Source organism: Colletotrichum truncatum (assembly GCF_014235925.2).
Source record: "Colletotrichum truncatum strain CMES1059 chromosome Unknown Contig_0008, whole genome shotgun sequence".
NCBI classification, from domain to species: Eukaryota; Fungi; Ascomycota; class Sordariomycetes; order Glomerellales; family Glomerellaceae; genus Colletotrichum; species Colletotrichum truncatum.
Window position 1 is genome coordinate 1,940,931 of NW_027222405.1, and position 19,988 is coordinate 1,960,918.

At 49.3% G+C, this 19,988-nt stretch overlaps 6 protein-coding genes across 6 annotated transcripts; 2 read left to right on the top strand and 4 right to left on the bottom strand.

Moving 5' to 3' along the window:
* Positions 1 to 1,076: 1,076 nt before the first annotated feature.
* Positions 1,077 to 6,267, bottom strand: CTRU02_212006 (Sec7 domain-containing protein; the record flags this gene model as incomplete). Its single annotated transcript, XM_070205761.1, has 8 exons — positions 1,077 to 1,292; positions 1,355 to 1,737; positions 1,811 to 1,917; positions 1,967 to 2,355; positions 2,420 to 2,762; positions 2,817 to 3,106; positions 3,158 to 5,742; positions 5,814 to 6,267. 8 exons carry the CDS (start codon positions 6,265 to 6,267, stop codon positions 1,077 to 1,079), a joined length of 4,767 nt encoding a protein of 1,588 aa, XP_070060574.1.
* A 1,156-nt stretch (positions 6,268 to 7,423) lies between these two features.
* Positions 7,424 to 9,077, bottom strand: CTRU02_212007 (mannan polymerase ii complex anp1 subunit; the record flags this gene model as incomplete). The annotated part of the gene is made up of 5 exons (XM_070205762.1): positions 7,424 to 7,627; positions 7,679 to 7,774; positions 7,831 to 8,150; positions 8,200 to 8,876; positions 8,965 to 9,077. The coding sequence occupies 5 exons, from the start codon at positions 9,075 to 9,077 to the stop codon at positions 7,424 to 7,426; spliced, it is 1,410 nt and encodes a 469-aa protein (XP_070060575.1).
* A 2,587-nt stretch (positions 9,078 to 11,664) lies between these two features.
* On the top strand, positions 11,665 to 12,598 carry CTRU02_212008 (3' exoribonuclease; the record flags this gene model as incomplete). Its single annotated transcript, XM_036725163.1, has 2 exons — positions 11,665 to 11,782; positions 11,841 to 12,598. The coding sequence occupies 2 exons, from the start codon at positions 11,665 to 11,667 to the stop codon at positions 12,596 to 12,598; spliced, it is 876 nt and encodes a 291-aa protein (XP_036583328.1).
* A 1,359-nt stretch (positions 12,599 to 13,957) lies between these two features.
* Positions 13,958 to 16,825, top strand: CTRU02_212009 (Protein ASI1; the record flags this gene model as incomplete). The annotated part of the gene is made up of 1 exon (XM_036725162.1): positions 13,958 to 16,825. The coding sequence occupies one exon, from the start codon at positions 13,958 to 13,960 to the stop codon at positions 16,823 to 16,825; it is 2,868 nt and encodes a 955-aa protein (XP_036583327.1).
* A 227-nt stretch (positions 16,826 to 17,052) lies between these two features.
* On the bottom strand, positions 17,053 to 17,925 carry CTRU02_212010 (tRNA intron endonuclease; the record flags this gene model as incomplete). Its single annotated transcript, XM_036725161.2, has 1 exon — positions 17,053 to 17,925. The coding sequence occupies one exon, from the start codon at positions 17,923 to 17,925 to the stop codon at positions 17,053 to 17,055; it is 873 nt and encodes a 290-aa protein (XP_036583326.2).
* Positions 17,926 to 18,536: 611 nt separating this feature from the next.
* On the bottom strand, positions 18,537 to 19,759 carry CTRU02_212011 (paxneb protein; the record flags this gene model as incomplete). Its single annotated transcript, XM_036725160.1, has 2 exons — positions 18,537 to 19,246; positions 19,315 to 19,759. 2 exons carry the CDS (start codon positions 19,757 to 19,759, stop codon positions 18,537 to 18,539), a joined length of 1,155 nt encoding a protein of 384 aa, XP_036583325.1.
* Positions 19,760 to 19,988: the final 229 nt, after the last annotated feature.

The window sequence follows — 19,988 nt, forward strand, 5'->3', positions numbered from 1 at the left end:
TATATATGACTTGGAGAGGCCGGCTTAAGCGCAGCTGCTATTTCCACTTGTGTACCAGTCATACCGTCTTCCTTGGTGTGTCGCCACCAGTGCTACAACTCATTCACACCTCATGCTGGCTTCTTCTCATCCAGGAGGTGAATAAATATGTTGAAAGACGTGGGAGACGCTTTGCTAGTGGTAAGCGACGCTCAAAACAACCTGCCACGCGTGGAGTGGATCGAGAACGGTAAACGACGCATCGTCTCGGAGATGATTCCGGCGAGCGTGCCTGACGACGACCTAGAGCTCATGGCCTGTTGACGATCCGAGATACATAATTGCAGACGTCACCATGGAAACATATAGCTCTGATATTGGGGCATCATTTGATCCCAGTGGTCGCAAGTACAGCACCGGAATGGGTTGTTCCAATTGCTGTGAGGTGGCAATGACTCTTTAGAGGTTTACAGCCAGGAACACGCAAATAGAGCCTACAAATGTTTCTCAATTCGAGATATAGACATGGTTGTTGCAATAACCTTCTATGACGTTGACATTGTTGACCAATAGGTAGTGCAAATTGGTGCCGAGCTATTGTTATGGAGGCTCGGGTTACTTGAGCATTTCCATTTACATACTCGTTTCAATAACTGCTCTAAAGTCTACGTCCCACCATTCCATTTTCTACTCCTTGGAATTCCTGCAGCCTGTAACCATGGGACGCAGCTCCAAGTTCAATGCACAGTAGCAATTTCCAGTGAAGTCGTTGCCAAAGGTTCAAATACTGGGCTCTCGTCCGTGTAATTTTTTTCCTGCTTTGACTTGTGGATGTTGTTATGGAAAGACTCTCCGCGCCAGAAGTAGTGACGCGAAAGCCGGCGGTGGAAAGGCGCTTTGGCTCGATAATGAAGGTATAACTACCTCCAAGAAAACAGGGTGTCTCAAGTAGTACGACCACCGGACACCAGTCATCCATAATACCAACTTGCCTGGTAAGATTTTCCCCTATCTATGTACCCGCGAACTATACATGCTGGGTTCAAGATTATACAACTTGTGCATATTCTTTACGTAACATTGCTTTCGAAACATTATCATGCATTCGCCTCCAACGCAGGTGCCTGTTCTTCTTCTGTCCTGGGCTCGTCCAAAGCCAGGTCATTCTTTAAATCTGGAAGGAAGCGGTCGATCCGTTTCCAGGTTTCGTCCCATAGGTTTTCTTTGGAAGGGTCCTTGCTGGGTGCAACTAAATACCCGCTACTTGCCATGAAAAGGACCACGTTCTTCAGATTCTCTCGAACTGCTTCTTCCTGTTGTCTCGCGTCAGTTCCTGGTGACTAACTGTAGCTGTATTGGAATAAAGAGGATTTACCAAACTGTCACCTTGGCCACTGTTCATCAACCGATCCATGATGTCAATGATTTTAACCCATAGATCCAACATGCCGTCCCACTTCGAGAGTAGTACCAGATATTGAAGGAAGACCTTGCATAGCAGTGAAGCAGCTTGCACTCGCATTTCGCTCATGCCGTCGCGGTCCGACGAGAAAACTTCTGGTTTCAAGAGCTTGTGGATCAATGGGAATAATACTTCGCCAAATATCGCGATCCACTCTTTGTGGTCACTACAAGTAAGATCAGGAGAAAGCAGCGATCGCTGGAGTGACGTAAAAGCCTGAAGGCGGACATCTCGACATGGGTTCGTGCATTGTAACGTTAAAGCCTGGAAGACAGGCAACCAATACGCAGACCATGCTTGAGACATTGTTAGACCCCATATAGAGAAGATAATATCTCGTCCTGCGAAAGCTGGAGTTGTTATGCATACCTTCGTTACTCTCAAGATGAGACTGCTTCATCAAAATAGGAATGCGGGCCGTTATGCTGTAGACTGTGTTGATCGCTTTCGAGCCGCGTGCTATGGTTTCGTTGAGACTGTGAGCTAGTTAGTTACGACAATACCGGTGCCAAACCTCGAAAAGCCCACCTCTTTTCTCGTGTGTCTTCATTGGATTTGCGCTGCCTAGTGTCTTGCTTACGCTCCGCCACTACAGCCCGGCCAGCCGCCGACGCAAACTCGCCAAGGAGCGAAATAGCCGCCTCGTAGTTATCTGCGATGATTGCTGGTGGTGCTCCCCCGCAGCCTAGCTCGAGAATATCGAACACTAGAGGTGCAGACTCTTGTCGTACAGCCAGTGATCGCATAATAACCCAGAAATCTGGAGAAGTCATGATTTCGTTGCGCAAGGGGCTTGGCTCATCAACGCAGAGTCTAAGACCCTGTAGTACCAGAATGGAGGTCTTGGCGAGAATGTCCTTCGAGAAGCTCGAGATTGTGTGGAGCAGAACGGGCACGTTGATGTAGTCGTAAGTCTAACAGACATGGAAGTTAGATTCATTGTTTAATCAGGGAGAAGTGGATAATGACAAGACGTACATAGCTTACTTGCAGCAATTTGAAAAGATAGAAGGCAGCTCTTGAGACAATGATGTAGTGGAACCGACCGGCGTCTCGTAGGACTGATTGTAGAGCTTCGATGATACGTTTACCAATAAATTCCACAGTGGCTTGGTCCCGAAGAGCAAGTACTGTGCCAAACTCTAATATATATGCCACCGCAGGATCGTAAACGACGCTGGCTTGAGCTGTCTTCTGTCCGTTCATAGGCGAGACGGGCATGTTGTCCGATTTGACCACAATTACTGTTGAACTGTGATCATCAGGTAGCGCGCTTAAAAGCGCCTCAACCAGGGGCTCTAGGTCATCAGGTGAAAGTTTTCTATGTACACAGATTAGCTGCGATCGTTTAAAAGTGCCGAGTCTGTTTGCTCACGAAATGTTGGCGAATACATTACCCATATGGCATGAGTTTACGCAGTCAACGGTACAGAGGGTACTTTCCAGTTCCTCATCCGAAGGCTCTGGAGGATCATCAGCAGCATAGCTGGAGATGTAGCTGGTAAATGCTGAGAAGAAGCCCGTATCCACAGCCTTCGAGGCTCGGTCGATGACTTGTGATGGTGTCTGTAATGGAATGGGAGTAATATCCATGACTGGAGAGTCCGCCAAGAAAAACGGTGGTAGAAGAGAGTTGACGAAGAGATTCAGCCAAATGCGACTGATCTAGGTATTATCAGTTGCATGCCTTTAAGGTCTTGGTTGTCTTTGACTCACAAATTTCCAGCCATTATTAATCAAGTGCTCGTTGCCAGTAACGACTCGGAAGAGTACCAAAGTCGCCAGCTGAGCTCTAAAGTCCCTTCCTAGCTTGACTGCCAGCTCGCTGACCATAACACTGCTCTCACCAGCCTGGACTTCGGTATTAAGGCTTGTATTGAAGGGGGTCTCGGTGGCCAGCGTTGTCATGTGGCCGAGGGAGTAAATAATCTGATCGAGAGCGTCACCGTTTTTATACTTCGCTGCTATCCGCGCACATTCATCAAAACCGGTAACGATTCTGGCGAAAACCGCATCGTCAGTGGCAGACATGAATACATATGATAGAGTAGAAACGATGGGTCGCCACGTCGAAGCAAACATATCAGCGTCATAAATATTAGTATCGCAAAGAACCAGCGGCCGGACAGACTCGGATTTAACGATCAACTCCCGCCAGGCATAGTCAAAAGCATGCTTGTTGTCATGTTCGTCAGGGAGGATGATCTCGTTAGTCCTGATGTTGTCAAATATTTCCTGCAGGTACTCTGGGGCAAAATCTTGACCGTCATTCACCCCCCTCAGGTTTCGTGCGAAATCTTCTACCGTCATGCGCTTTTGACCTTTGAGGTTAGGGTTATGCTGATCTGTGTTCAACATGATGATGGCATAAGTCAAGACGAAGACCGCATCTGCGTTGGCGACCTCTGTTGGCGTTGCCTTCGAACAGTATTTCGCAGCAAAACAAGTAACGATTCTCTCAATCAAGGCCGATTCTCCGGGAAGTCTAAATGTCTCCAGAAGACCCCTGAGAGCCTCATCAACTCGTTTTCCCGAAAAGTCAAAAAGATTCATGTACGCCTCAAGCACGTTTTCACTGCCCTTCTTAGACAGGTATTCACCGAGAACCTTTTTTGACACTCGCGATGTTCCTTTCAAAAACTTGGCGACGGCAACAGGATCTTTAACATCCTCGATGATGCCTTGAGCTTCGAGGTATGCCAGGCCGCCTTTCGGATTCTCGTTGAACTTGCTCATTCCTTTGATAATGATCTTCTTCTTTCGTCGTTGTTCCCGCAACTCTACCGGATCTGGATATCCGTTCACAACTGACGGTTCGTCTAGGCGTTCGGCAATAAATTGAATGTACCTCAGTAGTGCATCTAGGCAGAGCGGAGGGACACTTGTGGTGCTCCAAGTCGCGGAATCTGGGAGTGCGTTTCGCGAGAGGAGACCTATCATGTCTTCACACAGATCCGCACGATCGGCGTCACAGTCATAGTTGACAAAAAGCTCGGCCATAAATGTAGGCATTCTCGACAAAACGCCAATATTTTCGACCATAGCCTGCCTGGCGTCAGGTTTCCTTGCACCTCCTTCAAGACCCAGTTTCTGTCGGTCCTTCACTGGTACGGGCGTAGAGCGTCCGCTACTAGTTTGTGATGGAGGCGGCTTGACAAGTTTGGGAGATTGCGGTATGCCAGAGTACAAAGATGGATCGATGCCTGGCTCGCGAGGTATTTCTACAGACGGATGGAGGCATGCAACAAGATATGATAGGAACAGCTCTTGTTGTAGCTTGAGAACGCCACGACAAGTGGCTAGTAAGGTGCCAGCGACAATGAGAGACTCTTGCAGAATCGCCATGTTGTCAGACCTGACAAGCTGGAAAAGATAGCAACAGAGTCTGTCTTCAGCTATGCCAGCCAGTGCCGGATGTCGTGCAATGGACGGTCCCGAGACCTCGAGAGCAACGTGAATTATGCGCAGAGCCATAACCCTCATTGTGTCTGTGTGTTGGCGATCGTTGGGATCCAAAAAGTTGACCAAGACCCGGAAGAGCTCCCTAACCGATGGGAGCGAGTAGGGTCGCAGGTCCAGAGAATCGGAGCTCTCTTCGCCATCACCTTCGCCATCGTCATCACCTGTGCCTTCCAGATCACCACCTGCAGTGACTTCGGGCTTACTTTCACCAGAGTCTGAGTCTCCTTGAAGCGGTTGATTCGGGTCCAACGGCCTCGAACTCGATGTCGACAAGCGGGTCTCAGATTCGGGTGCCGAAGTTTGCAGGCCAGCCGTGGTATTAGCAGCTGGATCCATCTTAACGCTGTCCATGTCTGCACTTGTCTGCTTATCAAGAGCATCCGACTCGTCACCAGCCTCAACCTCGAGATGTTTGACATCCTCGAAAATTATTTGGCACATGCGAACCATTGAAGCCTCGGCAGTTCGGCGGAGAACAGGTGAGAAACGAGGTTGTGAGCAGATAGCCAATCCTCTGCCCATCATGTCGCAGACACTTTCGTCGCTTAATATATCACCACCCGGTCCCGACATCATATCTTCCATGAGATGAAGAATCATCAGGAGCACAACTTCTACTTGGCCAGAATCGCTGCCATCAAATTGACAACGAGTAACTGCCGCGGATAGGGATTGCATTGCAAGAGCAAATCGTGGCGAGGCGGGACTGATAAAACCATATGCGAGGAACTTGCGGAGTGCCCCGAGAGTGAGGATAGTTATAGGAGCGGCGGTGCCTTTGGTTTGGATTATTTGCAAGAAGGGGTTGAGTAGAGAAAGGGCGTCGAACGAATGAATCTCTAGAATACATGGCGGTCAGCAAAACTGTTAAATACATAGGACGTATGGAGGGAACAGCACGTATCATTACCTTTAACGCTGGCCAGTTCGTGACGTAGCTTTCCAAATCCAGCCATCAAAGGATTATCTTGTATGCTACGGCCCTTCTTTCCACGTAGGCCCCATCGATTGGAGGATGCGACATCCTGAGACTCTTCGACATTGAGAGCGGTACCAGGAGCTTTCGGGCCCCTTGGCGAAGGGCTCTGCGTCCCTAAGTGAATCGGATTTGGGCTTCCGCCCAGGATGGCCGACACAGAGGAATGTGGCGAGCGCGCATGTTTTTGTATTGCCGACGTTATCGAGATACACTCGGACATTACCAGAGACACGGGGTCTACAGCTACAGAGACCGGTCGACTTCGATATTGCATTCTGGGCGCGATGATGGAAGGACCCATGGCTCGGCGGAGGTCTAGGCTCGACTGGCCACTGGCAGCAAAGACTGCCTCGTTTTGGTGCAACTCATCGACATCTTGAATCATGATCTGCTACACACGAATGTGTTGGGCAGGTGGGCGCAATGTAAAAGGTTCAGCAAGCTTGCTACTCTCGATGGGAGGAAGAGAATCGACAAAGAGAAGGCCAAGTGGATAGGTTGCTCCTGTTGTGTAGCTCGTCGAAAGATACGATATTAGAAATAACTCGAAAAGAGCCAGAAAGGGAGAACCGTTGGTGATTTAGGCCTCCAGTCTGCGAATTGGGGCTTTGGGTGTTAGGTGTCTTGACCAAGACAGCTGTCGCCGAAAAAAGGATTCGCAGACGCAGATGGAATTGACCAGGTTGCAGATGGAGCTATGCTACGTTTAACGGCTGTGGACCAGCTTCAGCGCACTACACTACGTTGCAAGAGGTACCTGACTTATGGCTGTTGCTGTAGTTAAGATGTAGGTACCCACCCGCGTGCGGAGTGAGTGACTAGCCCAGGTTGTATCCAAGGGTGCAAGGACACCCACCACCTGACCCAGGCAAAAAGACTTGGGTGCAGGTCTTTCCTTTCACAACTTAGCCTTGCTATCTGCTTTGCAATTCTCCGACTTATCTGATCAAGTGGGCTAAAGCCCGCTCAGGGCACATCCCCTGGGTATCTTGATTCTGTGGCACTTGTCCACGATGCAGACATAGGGCACGTACGCTCTATCAAGGAGCGATGCGAGATCGCATGGTCCCGTGTCATTTACGTGGAGCTGATGCATATTGGCGATGCCTCGACGAGAGTTATACATATTACCTTTGATGGTTGTTGACAATTCGTCTGCCTCGCCACCACGTGCCATGTATGATTATACACTTCTCAAGCATCAATTAGAACTGCAGGTGAAAAGCAAACATATATTTGTTATCGTGACTTTTGGTCGATAGCACCTTGGTGGTTATAATGCCCTATCCGTAGAACACTCCCCCAGTTATCAACGCCTTTCTACAACTTCATCCCTTTCCAAGCCATTTAAGGGTACATAGAGGTATGTTTAGTATACACAGGAAACACGCAATGGAGAGCCAACTCGGCCCCCACATTCAAGAAGTATGGGCGGTAACCTTACATGCCCATGTTAAGGGAAGTTGTTTCAACGACCACTGTGACGAAATTCGACGTCCTGCAGTCCGCCCCTCCGGCCTTGGGTTCTGTCCCTACCCCCTTTAGCTTTCTGGCTTCTTCGCAAAACTTTCGCCTTCCTTTTCCTTCTTCTTCTCCTTCTTATTCTCTGTCGCAAGGTTCTGCATGTCAGACTTGTCCTTCTCCCATTGGCTGCTGGCATCTCCAAACTGCTCTTTGACCTTCTTGGCCTTCTCAGCCTTTTCTTCCTCTTCTTTTTCTCTCGCGAGCCTTTCTTGTTCCATTTCCTGTGTCCTCTTAGTTTAGTGTTCTTACCTATTCTTTATTGGACAACATACCTCCATGTGCTTAATGTCATCAACGCTTGGCTCGTAAAGATGCCAAATTGTATAGTGGGGCAGGCCAACGACCGAGTAGTCCATCCGTTTCGCCATCTGCAGCATTATTATCAGTTATGACTTCTAGCCGTAGTTAACAAGGGGCGCCTTACCTTGCCAAATCCTTCCGTCTCAGCATGCTTCTCGAAACTGAAAGCCGGAAAGTGAACACCTGACCGGAAGACCCTCGCCTTGGCCAATATACTGACACCTCCTACTCCGTCAATCTCCATCTCCATGTCTGGGTCGCCGTAGGGATCTCGCAAATATGCAAGATGAGGACGCCACGTAGCATATTCGGCGTAGCCTTCAACGATCACGGCGTCCTCGTCCAGGGTGTCGGCGAGGGCCAGTGCAGTCTCAGATTCTTGCCAAGAGTTCAAGTCGTACGGCTGCTCACCCCCGAGCCAGTCTGGCAATGGACGCCAAACGTCTGTTTCTCTCTTAGTTCCAGCATACGGCTTTGGGCGGTGTAAACTTACTAGGTACAATCACATCCTTGTTATGCCGCATTAGATCTTCTAGGATAGTAAACGGGGCTGTCTCCACGTCGACATCACGCCAGTAAACCCAAGAGTGGTAGGGTCGCAGGGCTGCACTAAGCAGCCAATTACGGGCTTGCGCCATCAATTTTCTCCTGCTTGCCTGTGCAGCAAAGCCATGGCGACTCTCGACATCCTGATTGACCTTTTGTCCGAAGTCTTTTTCGATGATGGAGATCTCTCCATACGGCTGCTTAGCGTCTTCGTCGGCCTGGATCTCTTCCAACATGCTAGAAAGAACCTCGAGAGTGCGGTCTTTGGAATCGGAAACGAGGAAGGCAAGGTCGATGAGATGGTGAGGGTACGTGAAGTTGCGCAGATGGGAGAAGAACATAGGGAGATGAGGCTCGGCGTCTCTTAGAGGCACACAGAGAAGGATACGCTCCTCGCGCTCCCAGCCACGTGCGGTGCCTTGCACATTGCTGAGGTCGTAGTATCGCACCGTTTCTAATTGTAACTCATCGCTAGCAGACAACAGACCGAGAGAGACGATTGAAGTCAGCGACGCGCCTGGCCAAACGAAAACCAGGAAGAGGATAACAACTACGGTTATAATGGCGAGACGGGTAAAAAGACGTTGTCGACGACGGTTTGCGGGTGTCGCTCGCGGCTGATATCTGTTGAAGGAGGCTAGCGTTAGCAAGACCACGGCGCATGAAGTAGCGAGGATGTAAAATGTTTAGGCGCAGACGGCTTCTGAACTACCTGTGAGGAGATATCTCGAACGTGTTTCCCCTGGGATATCCATTGGAGAAACCACTTGCATGATGGCGTGGCATCACCTTGGAGCCGGCCGAGGATGCATATGACGGCAACATCCAGGGCGCTGGGTGGATTATTCCAGATCCAAGATGGAGAGTAATGTTGAAACGGCGACAAAACGACTCGCCCAGGTCTTGGGAGTCGTAAGGTTCAAACAAACGAGGGCATCTAGTATCCGTAGCTCTCGGGCAGGAAATGACTGAACCAAGAGAGAAAACAGGATTGATGCAGGCAAGCGAAGCAACAACGAGCGTATGGAAAGTTATATCCCCAGGGTTGTCAAAACCACGATCCCGATAGCTAATAGCGGTCGTTGAGGGGTGGGTGGAAGACAAAGGTTCAAGTCGTTGGACAAGATACAGGGGAAAGGAGGTTTACGCGAGTATGGGTTGGACTATGAATACGTATTATTTTATTTTCAGACCACGCCTTCCGCATCTACCTTGGCCCCTGCACTATCACTGTAAGGGTGCAGCACAGTGGATTTGGTGTCTTGTCTCAGCACAAAAAACAGGGTACGTCTGACTGCCTCAGCAAGCTGCAGACTCCGTGCTCGAACACCGCCACATTCTCCCTCAAGTAGAGCCCAGCTCCAAAATACGGGGGAGTACCTCGCACAACTTACAGTGACGGCCCCTACCTTCAGACCATACTGTTTTGGTAATTTGGCCTGCGAGGGTTTGTGTTCCTGGCCGCTCTTCCATTGATACGGCTGTGCCAGGCTGAATCAGCACCTGGCCAAGGCAACTACCGCGTCGCCTCAAGACACCAAATTCGACCAATCGTTTCTATTCCAGTGTCCTCATGATTTATCGAGACAAGACGACATATGCAGCTATGATACCCCCTTGAGATACCTTGGGATACAGCAGATCTTTCCAGGCGGCCATGATATCATCTGAGGGATGGCTCTCGAGACACCGCTGCTATTTAGCTCCACGACGCCGTATCCGACAATTTGAGCTGGTGATAACCCTGAAACACCCTGCCCAGCAGTTTCTTTCATCGACGGCCTGCAATAGCAGTCAAGACCGAGACCGCGAATAACAAAAGAGACGTGACAAAGATTGATGAGTCAGATTACGAGGGGTGATATGAGGCTTCCCCTTTGGGCTATGAATTTTAGGAAAGTGGTTTTCATGATTTCAAATTCTGTCCTCACATTCACACAAAAGCACGCGAAGAGAGCATTGTCGTGTTCGTGTAAAGCTAGCTTACCTGCTTGCGGGACCTTTTGGTAAAGGTGAGCCCAAGTCAAGAACCATGACTGAATGCAACTGGTATACTAGATGCGCTGTCAGCAAGTAACAGACATTTGATTGTTGAAGACAAAACAGATGAAATGTTTCTGGTCAGACAAGCCGGTTTACTCATTCAGTCGAGCCGGCCTCGGCACTCAGAACGTCAGAACGATGAACTGAGAGCAAAGACACTGAAGCCAAATCAAGGTTCCAAAGGAACCAACTCCACCACATTCCTCGTAGCTGAAGCTACTCCAGTGTGGGAGGATGGCTCGGCCAACTTGAAATAGTTGAATGGATAAGCTGTGGTCATCATGGAGAAACAGGAAGCGGCAAGTACCGAAATTGAAAGCTTCTTACCTTGGTAAATCCTGTCGGAATGGCTAATGTGTTTTCCAAAAACTGGTGAGCCTGATAAAAAGGGTTGCAAGTGTAAACCACTATAAGTGCCTGCCGAACTACTTCCGGTTAGCAAACCAGCCCACCCCACTGCATCCATTGGATTGGGAAAAAGATTGTTCATCAGACAAGAATTTTTGGTAAATGGGTATCATCACAGATCTCAGTAGCAGAACTGAATGAAAAGGTTGTTCATCATGGACAATTGGCTAAAGCCGGACATCAAATAAAACGTAGAAGACAACTTACCAAGTATAAGTGCAGAAGCCCGATTTTCAACTGCTGTGTCAGGTCATAGCATAGCATCAGATTCAAGAGATCCTAATTGAATGAAGTCAGCACCTTTTTCGAGCATTAACGTAAGTAAAACAAGTTGATGTCCGAGAAATTAAAGTCAGATGGTAGTGCATGTTGTTCGTGCGCTCAGGATATCGCGTGAACCAGTGGAATGGTTTGCATCAGAGAAGGAAGTTGAGCAAGAGAAAAACGCGAGGTACTTACCAATTAGGAATAGCAAGCAGCTGGTATCTCATTACATTGACGGCTGCTCAAAGTTTGAGGCTGTCGCGATGGAGGAGTGTTAGAGTCAATGTATGAAAAGCAACAGCCGCAGAAAATTTCGAGCTTGAAGTAGTTGTGGTTAAATGGTATAGATGCATATATCCACTTTACTTCGTTTGTTTACGTGTGGGGTGATTTATGGAGAGGAAATTCAATTATGAGTGTTCTGGTTACCTGAGAGGGAAAACTTCACTCTAGTTCGACCGCATACGTCCACAAGACCAGTCTGCCAAACTGCCAGGCAATTTCCTTGATGCAGCTTCTGCTTGTCAGACCTGGATTCGGCAACTATATCCAGTGCCTAGTTCAATCCATCCAACGTTCACTTTAAAGAATCTCGGTGTTGCTGCAGCAACAGCTTATCGCTTGCCACTCTCGACCCCGTCTCTTACTATTCTCACTACTCATCTATCACCTACCGCCTGCATTGCTCCGTCTCATCATGGCCGATCGACGGAGGATTAACGGACCAGCTGGTGCCACAATGCCCCCGGTCTACGAGACATCCGACGCGCAATCGACCCGTAGAGCAAGGCCAGCGAACGGTATTCGAGGACTTTGTTGGTTCAGCCCTCTCATCGCTTTTTGCTTTCCGTTGAAACTGACAATTTCTATAAGTCCTCAAGACGGGCGTGACCCCCACAGCATCAGGTTCTGCTTATATGGAAATTGAACCTCCCCAATGCCAAACCAACGCAAATTTCAACTTCAATGGCATGAAACTTATTTGCACCGTACATGGACCCCGCTCTCTTCCTCGGTCCGCACCTTTCTCTCCCTATCTCGTACTTTCAACTCACGTCAAGTATGCACCATTCGCTACACGTCAACGCCGGGGTTACATCCGCGACTCGAGTGAAAGAGATCTTAGCGTTCACCTAGACACAGCCCTGCGAGGAGTCATTATTGCTGATAGGTGGCCCAAAAGTGGCGTCGACGTCATTGTCACCATCATTGAAGGCGACCAAGAGCGTGAGGCTTCTTATGCACAGGGAAACGATGAGTGGGACATCATGAATGTTTTGAGCGGGTGTATTACGGTTGCGGCCGCCGCTTTAGCAGATGCTGGCATTGACTGCGTGGATATGGTTACGGGCGGTGTTGCAGCACTAGTCGCCGGGGCTGGCGACGATTCCTCTGCGCCTTCGATCGTCCTGGATCCTATCTCTATAGAACACGAGAGAATCTTGGCCGCTTGCTGCATTGCCTACTTACCGAGCCGCACCGAAATCACCAATCTTTGGGTCAAGGGTCAGCTCCCGCCAGCAGACCCCTTACTCCACGCGAAACTTATGGGCCGAGCAATTCAAGCTGCCAAAGGGAACTATCGTGCTGTCTTGGAAAGGCTTCAGGATAACCAACCACCCAACAGTTAAACAGATGCTAAGTCTATGGCTCTGACAGAGCTTTGATGCGCAACGCAGCGTCTCACCATTGTTGAGAATTGAGAATTCTCGGTGTCCAAACCGCCTATATTATAGCTCTTTGTTCAGGCCTAGGGAACGCAATAATGTGAGATTGTCTCACAATTCAAAAGCCTGGGACACTACCGAGAAAATTATCTCTGGCAACTGGGAGAGATATTTGGTGCTCAAGGGGGAGCAAATCTCAGCCGTTATTGAAACCTACAGGTGCTTATGTTCTCCTCTACGGAGGACATTAAATGGGTTACAGCGATGTTCACTTTCTGTATGGACAGGGAGCTGTCTCTAATGGGATTTTGTATGATTCTTGCAATATTCTACATCACTTGAATAGCCAGTCGTTTTGCTGAGGTAACATACACCAGGATCCCGTGGGGATCCTACTTCTGGAAAGCATACGGCGAAGAAGAGGCAATGGCTTGCCTGGAAGTATCACTGACAGCACCCATAGATAGACATCGGGTTTAGTGTCTTTGGCAGCACAAAAAGAAACAATGACTGAGTCATACTATTTACCAGTCTGTCTGTAGTATTCTTTGAGACAAGAAATAAACAGCCGGAATATGCGATCACGGTTTTTTTAACAATCACAACCGAGTCAAAGCCCCCCACACTGCTCTAAGGGGGCTTGAAGTCTTGATTTCCACGCGGAAAATTTCCCACATCCGGCGGAAATGATCATGTTGAGATGCTTTTTACTCTTGGTTTTGATAGTGACAGAGGCAATCGGAGCTGGGTTGCTAGCGCGGGGTCAGCGTTTAGCGCTAGGCTCGTTGCACAGTACCAACCTTGCCAGCCAGCCAAGCCGCGTCAGGTACTTGCCACTCCAGTACCCCCAGGTATGTACACTTGCTGCGGTAGTACCCCAGCTCTTGTTCCGCTACCCTTATTGTCACCCCCGTCCTTCCTTACCTGACCAACGTTCAGCACGCGACAAGAACCATTCACCTCATCCGAGCTTCCGACGTCAACTCCTCTCCGCCCACTACCGATCCTGGAGTTGTTGACCGAAGTGCCTCGACCGATCTCGACCGATAACAAGCACATTCCGGATGACAACGCCTTTCCGGGACGCTCCGTTTTATCATCCCACTCGCATCTAGATATCCTTTTCCTCCAAGGCATATCCATCATCGCTGATCCATCTGCTTCCCGCGTTCACACTCTCCGCATCATGCTCTTCCGCCTACAACCCTACCGCCCATGATTTGCGTTGCGACCCTCCCAGCCGCCCTGAGCGAAAAGGCTCTTGCCGCCGCTGTTGTCCTTCTTGCAGTTTATTTCTAGATCATCGCTCCTCTTCCGCTAACCATGGCGGACCCGTCCGCTTCTGCATATGTGGAGAACACCAGAGCCTGGCAGAAACTCTCGCTGTGGACTGCTGAACAGTTTCAATACGCCGTCAACGTCACCAAGCTCACCCCTTCCATCGAAGACTTGATATGGGCTGGCCCGAGAATAGTAAAAAAGCTCACGGCTTACCTTCCATTTCCCGACTCACTTGACGCCTTAGGCCAGAGAGTCATTCCCGAAGCGACGGAAACCGCGATCCTACACACCACCGACGCCGCCGCGACTGCTGCTTTTAGCATGAATATACCCCCGCATCTAGAACATTCCCACGGGATCGGCGCTGAAACTGGGCCTGCGGTATTGTTGGATCACGAGCCTGGGGTCGCTGGCCCCAAGTTCACGATGGAAGGCGCAAAGGGCCTCGGTAGCGTTTTCAGCTATGCCACGAGCAAGTGGGCCCTTTGCTGTATCGCGATGGCCATCGTTCTCAACCGCACACATATTTTCGCCGCTACGAGGCGCCGTCTACGCCTGAACTGGCCCATTCGGCTGATCTTGCGCAGCCTTCCCGTTTTACTCTTTCTGGTCCAAGCTCGCGGCCTTTTACGCTCCATTCAGTGTCAAACGTCTCCCGACTTCGCGGAATTGCGTTGGGGCAATACTAGCAAAAGTTCTGAGTTGATGTTTTCTCAAGCTGGCGGATTCCTTCATACCATGAGCTCCACTCTCTTGCTGGGAGCCTCGGATGAGGAGTCTTGTATGGCGGTCGGCATGGTGCCTACGGAAGATGATGACTTGGCCCAGGATTTGCGAGGGTCCTTGTCTCTATTGTGGCCTTTGTTTGGGACATTCTGTTTGAGCCAATTTCTCGAGACACTTTCGTGCGCGGTCCAGGGTCGGCCTGTCTCGGCCGAGACGGGCATGACGCTTTTCGAACACTCTCTCGCTTTCGCCGAAGCTGATGCTGCGATAAGTAATCAGCTTGGCTGGGGACTTTTTACTCAAGCAAAAGCAGCTGAGACTAACTCGAATGCCGCCAGCAGTATTGCCATTAGTCGCTCGATGATTCTTCGACGGGTGAACACCCCCCCTGAAGTTCTCTTGGTAGCTTTTCTATCTACCATGAGCCACATCACCAGCCATGTATTGGGCATCTTTAATCTACAATCAAGATTTCGCCTTATTAGTACAGGTTTTTGGGGGCTTTGTTTCATGGCGAGCATTATTTGGAGTGCAGTGACCTTCTCTTTGGACAACCCTGCCAAGCAAGGGCTACTGCGGTTCCCGACAGTTTGCATCATCGGTTTCATTCCTCATGTCCTCGTACTCGGCGGCATACTCATTTGTTTCTTCATCTATCTTCTCGCTCTGGGCTTAGCGGCCTTCACACCGACAGAAGGGCCTACAGGCCAACGCCTTACACTTCAAAACCGACTGACGCAGGCTCATGAAAATATGCAAGCCAACCTCTCCCTGTCAGATATTCGCATAACCATGGAGATGGACTTCTATACGGCTTTGCTACGAACTGGGTTTGGTGCAATCACCATGGCTAGCGAAGCAGTATATTTAAATGAGGACCGAGACGTGAATTTGAGACCACACACATGGCTTGAGGAAGAAAGGTTCCAAGAGCTCGAAGAGTTGCGAGCGCAGTGGATTGGTACCAGTGCTTCCGATTCCCAGTATGACGCTATTGGCACCATCGGATTGGTTCCTGTAAAGGACGACCATTCTCTCACAACAAACGGCTATACTCGTGAACGAGCAGCACAGAAGGTACCCAAGTCTCGCTCAGGCGAGCGGAGGGTGAGAGATGGAGTTGGTGCTGCGGAAAGAAGCGGCAGATGGCTTATGGCATTGGACTTCCTCATGAATATCAACAGATTGATACTTCGAGCTTGGGCCACTGCCACTCTCAAGATTCTCTCCAAAGTGGGCCTCCGGTCGCCACAGTTTTTGCTTTGGATAGCTCAACGACCAAAGGCTGCCAGTGATGCCAGGGTCAGCAAACGCAATAACGATGTAAATCATACGGATATTCTGGCGAGCTTTGTTGAATCTAGCACAGACATTCCCAAGAGCGATGCCGTGGATGTCGAGTCTGAGTTCAGAAAACAGGCGAGGAAGGGTGAAAGCTTGGCACCTGTTGACGAAGCTGACCTCGATTTGCGACTCTATGGGTGGTGGCTAAAAGGTGGCTGGTGGGGTTCGACAGATAACAGCGGTGAATACCAACCGGAAGGGCTCAGTGAAAACGATGATACCACAAGCGTCATATCTCTTGATACCAACAGCGAAAGCGAGTGGGAGTCGGAAGAAGATGGTCAAAGGACACCAACGCAGTCCAGATCCTGGGCTTCTCGAGAAGCTACACCTACACCGGAGGATGCATTGCAACTGTCTGACTTAGCACGCCTGCTACACCCTAGCAACCCTGAGGATCGAGAGGAGGCGCACGCGCTGGCTGCGCACTTGAATTGCGACAAAATTATGACTCGGTCTCAATACAAGAGGTCGCAACATCAACAGAGGACAAGAATATTGCATCCGGCTGGACCCACGAGCCGCGTTGTCGTGCGACCAAATAAGATGACGCCTGACGAGGAGGCCCAGCGTCTAGAGCAGATGCTCCTATCTCGCCGATCGAAAACCCATCATTCTCCTAGTCGCAATTCGACCTGGGCTGAAGGAGCCGCCGGCCTAGGTCCTGATGGTCCTCAATGTGTGGTCTGTCAAAGTTCCCCTAGAACTATTATTGTGTGGCCTTGCCGTTGCTTAAGCCTCTGCGACGATTGCAGGGTGTCTTTGGCAATGAATAACTTTGACAAATGCGTTTGCTGTCGCAGAGAAGTCATCAGCTTCAGCAGGATCTATGTGCCGTAAGATTCAACTTGGAAATACGAGTCACACCCAGGTTCTTTGCATCTTGAATTTTATTATGTGGTACTAGTGCCTTGACCAAAGGTGGTAATGTCGGCGTTCATGGTTTGTAGAGCAGTGTAGTTTTCATTGTTCAGCAAAGGGTATCATTCTCAATATTGTACACAAACAGGTCGACTTGGCATTGGCCAGGAAAAAAAAAAACTTTTTTCATAATCATTATTCCCGTGTCACATACCAGCCCATTCCACGCAAAAGGTGCGCACTTGATTCGTTCGTCCCTTCAGGTCGGGAACCTCGCCGCCAAACAGAAAGCCTTTCTTGACCGAAGTGCCTAGGCGACCGCTGCCTACAACATCGAGCATCGGTACCTTTTCATCCCATTTGTAGTTTGTTGCGAGAAAGTGGGCGTGATAGCGCAGCGGATCACCTGGATAAACACTGTAATCGGCACCGAAACGGAGTCCGGGTGTCATGAAGTACCCTCTAGATTGTAGGTGCTGGTGTAAGGGCCTAGCAGATGGCCGAGGTGTAGCAAGTACAGTCTCAGTCAAAGGTACCTCCACGCCTTCACTGGTTGTCGGCGTCACGGTCAATAACCTTACATCCGAGCCTTGGTGAGGTGTGAGAGAGCGGTCTTGTGACGATGTTTTCATTACAGATGGCGTTTCTGTCATACTAGCATGCGTCGGAAAACTTGGTGTTTTGGTGTCACGAATTCTCCGCGCCTGCTCAATGGCGACCTTCTTCGCTTGGTCATCGGCCAGCAACTTCTGTGCCTTGGATCGGCGGTCCTTCAGGATCGCAATGTAGGCCTGACGGCAACTTTTATGTGGGGAGCCTAGAGAAAGCCGGTGGTACAAGATCTCGTCGACAAGGCAGCCTACCTTTTTCTCAATAAGCAAGCTGGCTTCCTCGGGAAGCAACTCTAAAGGCAAGCTTAAAAACACATTCTGTGTTGGGTTTTGGGGCGTAGTCCCAACAAGGACCGAGCAGATGTTATGGTTGCGCCTAATGAATGCAACATCGTCGGCATCAAAGACAAGATAACGATCGGCAATCTTGGAGATGCGCACAGGAACCGAAGATGCTTTTAGTGTCATGCTCGCCTCGTGCTGCCGCTGTTCTGCGATTTGCTTTATTGTCAGCCAAACGTATGTAATAAAAAATCGAAAGAGCTAACTAGTCCAAAAGCCACAAAATCATAATTGAAAATTGAAAAAAAAGTCGTCACAGAGTTTCAGTGGATTGACAGATTGATTGAGATTAGGTGTTTAATCATATGCGTATGGATTGATGGGGGGAAAATGACTTGATAACGTACCTTGACTGATGGGTTTGGAGTAAAGAAAAGGAAGAGAGAAATTTTCAGTGGTGGCAGATTTGAATGTACTGTGTTTTGGTGGGGTAGGTTCCGCTTGTTCTGAATATAACTTAGTAATCCGTCTCAATTGCCTCAGAACTAGTTAAGTACCCACCTAGTACGTGTTTAATATGCGTGAAATTGAGCCTTCGCTTATCGCTCGCGCCTGGTCTCTCGTCAATCGGTCGCACATTATGTAGCATAGCTTTGTGTTGGTTGAACTCGTAACTGCATGCTTGCTAGACACAGACCCCAGAATCTAATTGAACGCTGCCGTTTCTTGACATCTCGCTAATAAGCCTCTTGTAGCCATGTTTCTTTTTCCCATTCAGGTGCGGGCAAGTTGTTTTGTCAAAAATCAAGCTTCTCTCCGTTACTCCGTGTTTCTTTTAGCTCCTTATGATCCTCTCCATCCAACAACGGTGGCAAAGTGTAAGGCCTAAAGACAATGCCACTTGAGCTGCTTAAGCGGAATGAAAGATTCTCTCTCGATGATTGACCTTCCGGACCACCTCCTTTTTCATGATAGATAGGGAGGCTATGTATCTTAAGTATACCCTGGATGATATCTTCCGACTTGGTGTTTGGTTGTAAATGGACTTTACGATGTAAAGGCAACATTTCTAGCACCCCGTCACACAAAAGCTCCATCCATCTTGTAAGCCCTGCCGTTCGTGGATAAAGCGATGTCGACAGCGATATGATTGCTGATAGGTTTCCGCTATTCTGCCGCAGTAAAACTCGCAGCATATGCAGAAATTGCAGCGCATCTGCAGGTCGGCAAACTGATGGGCCATACAGTGTAGGCGATAGGAGATTCGGAACTAAAACGCGGTGGACTGTTCCCGGGGCAGACGTTTTTATTTTTGCTGACAGGTGAGCAATGAAGGCTTCCAAGGGCGACGGTGCAGGATGGCCTGGAGGTGATTGGAACCAGGTCGTGACGGGCATAGATGCTGTTACATGGAGGTCTCCCTTGATGTCACTAATCTGTAGACGTTTGGCAAGGTCAAATGAATGACAAAAGTTGCTTGATGTCCCCCCGCCTCCTTGGCTTGTTTCTTTATATAAAAAGTCAGTATCTTTGACCACAAACGGGATAAGATAGTAACCAAAGGGGGCATCGTACCTTTACTTGTTTTACTGCTACCAAGGCTTTCGTATCGCCATGCAATCTTCATTTTCTCCCCAGACACTAGTTTTGACTGAATCCCATCTGAGCCACTGGTCTTGCTCAGGCCAGGAAGCTCACCTCTCCATGCCTCAGTTGGACCTAGTACATGGACTTGGTGTCCTTGCACAAGGCCTTCCGCGGCGTAGTATTTCAGAAGGATTCCCGAAAAGTCGGTTGTTCCAGATTCTTCAATCAACAGACAACATCCAAGAGGTAAACCCGCATGCCCTGCGAGAAGTTGATCTAATGATGCTGTGCCTGTTGAAGTAGTGAGACGGCCGTCGAGGGGCGATGGACGTGTTCCCGGCGGAGATGATGTTACTTGTCTTTGGGCCACAGGCTCCCTCACAAGGCCTCCGGCTGATGAACCGAGAACCACATTCTTCTTGCGGAATGACATTTCTTCGAGTGAATAACTTCGTGCACGGCTACAATAGTCACTCCAGCCACCCTACATACAGTTGTGATAACTTCTAGGAGTGTTAGCGGGGCAACATTAACAGGCGTACAATGTAATCACTTGCCTTTTCTTGGTTAGGGGGTTTTCCTCGGCAGCGAGTGCAGATAATTAATGTTAGTTTCGAATAGTTCGGTTGACCGTTGGTTGCGTCTCCACGTCACTGAGAGGA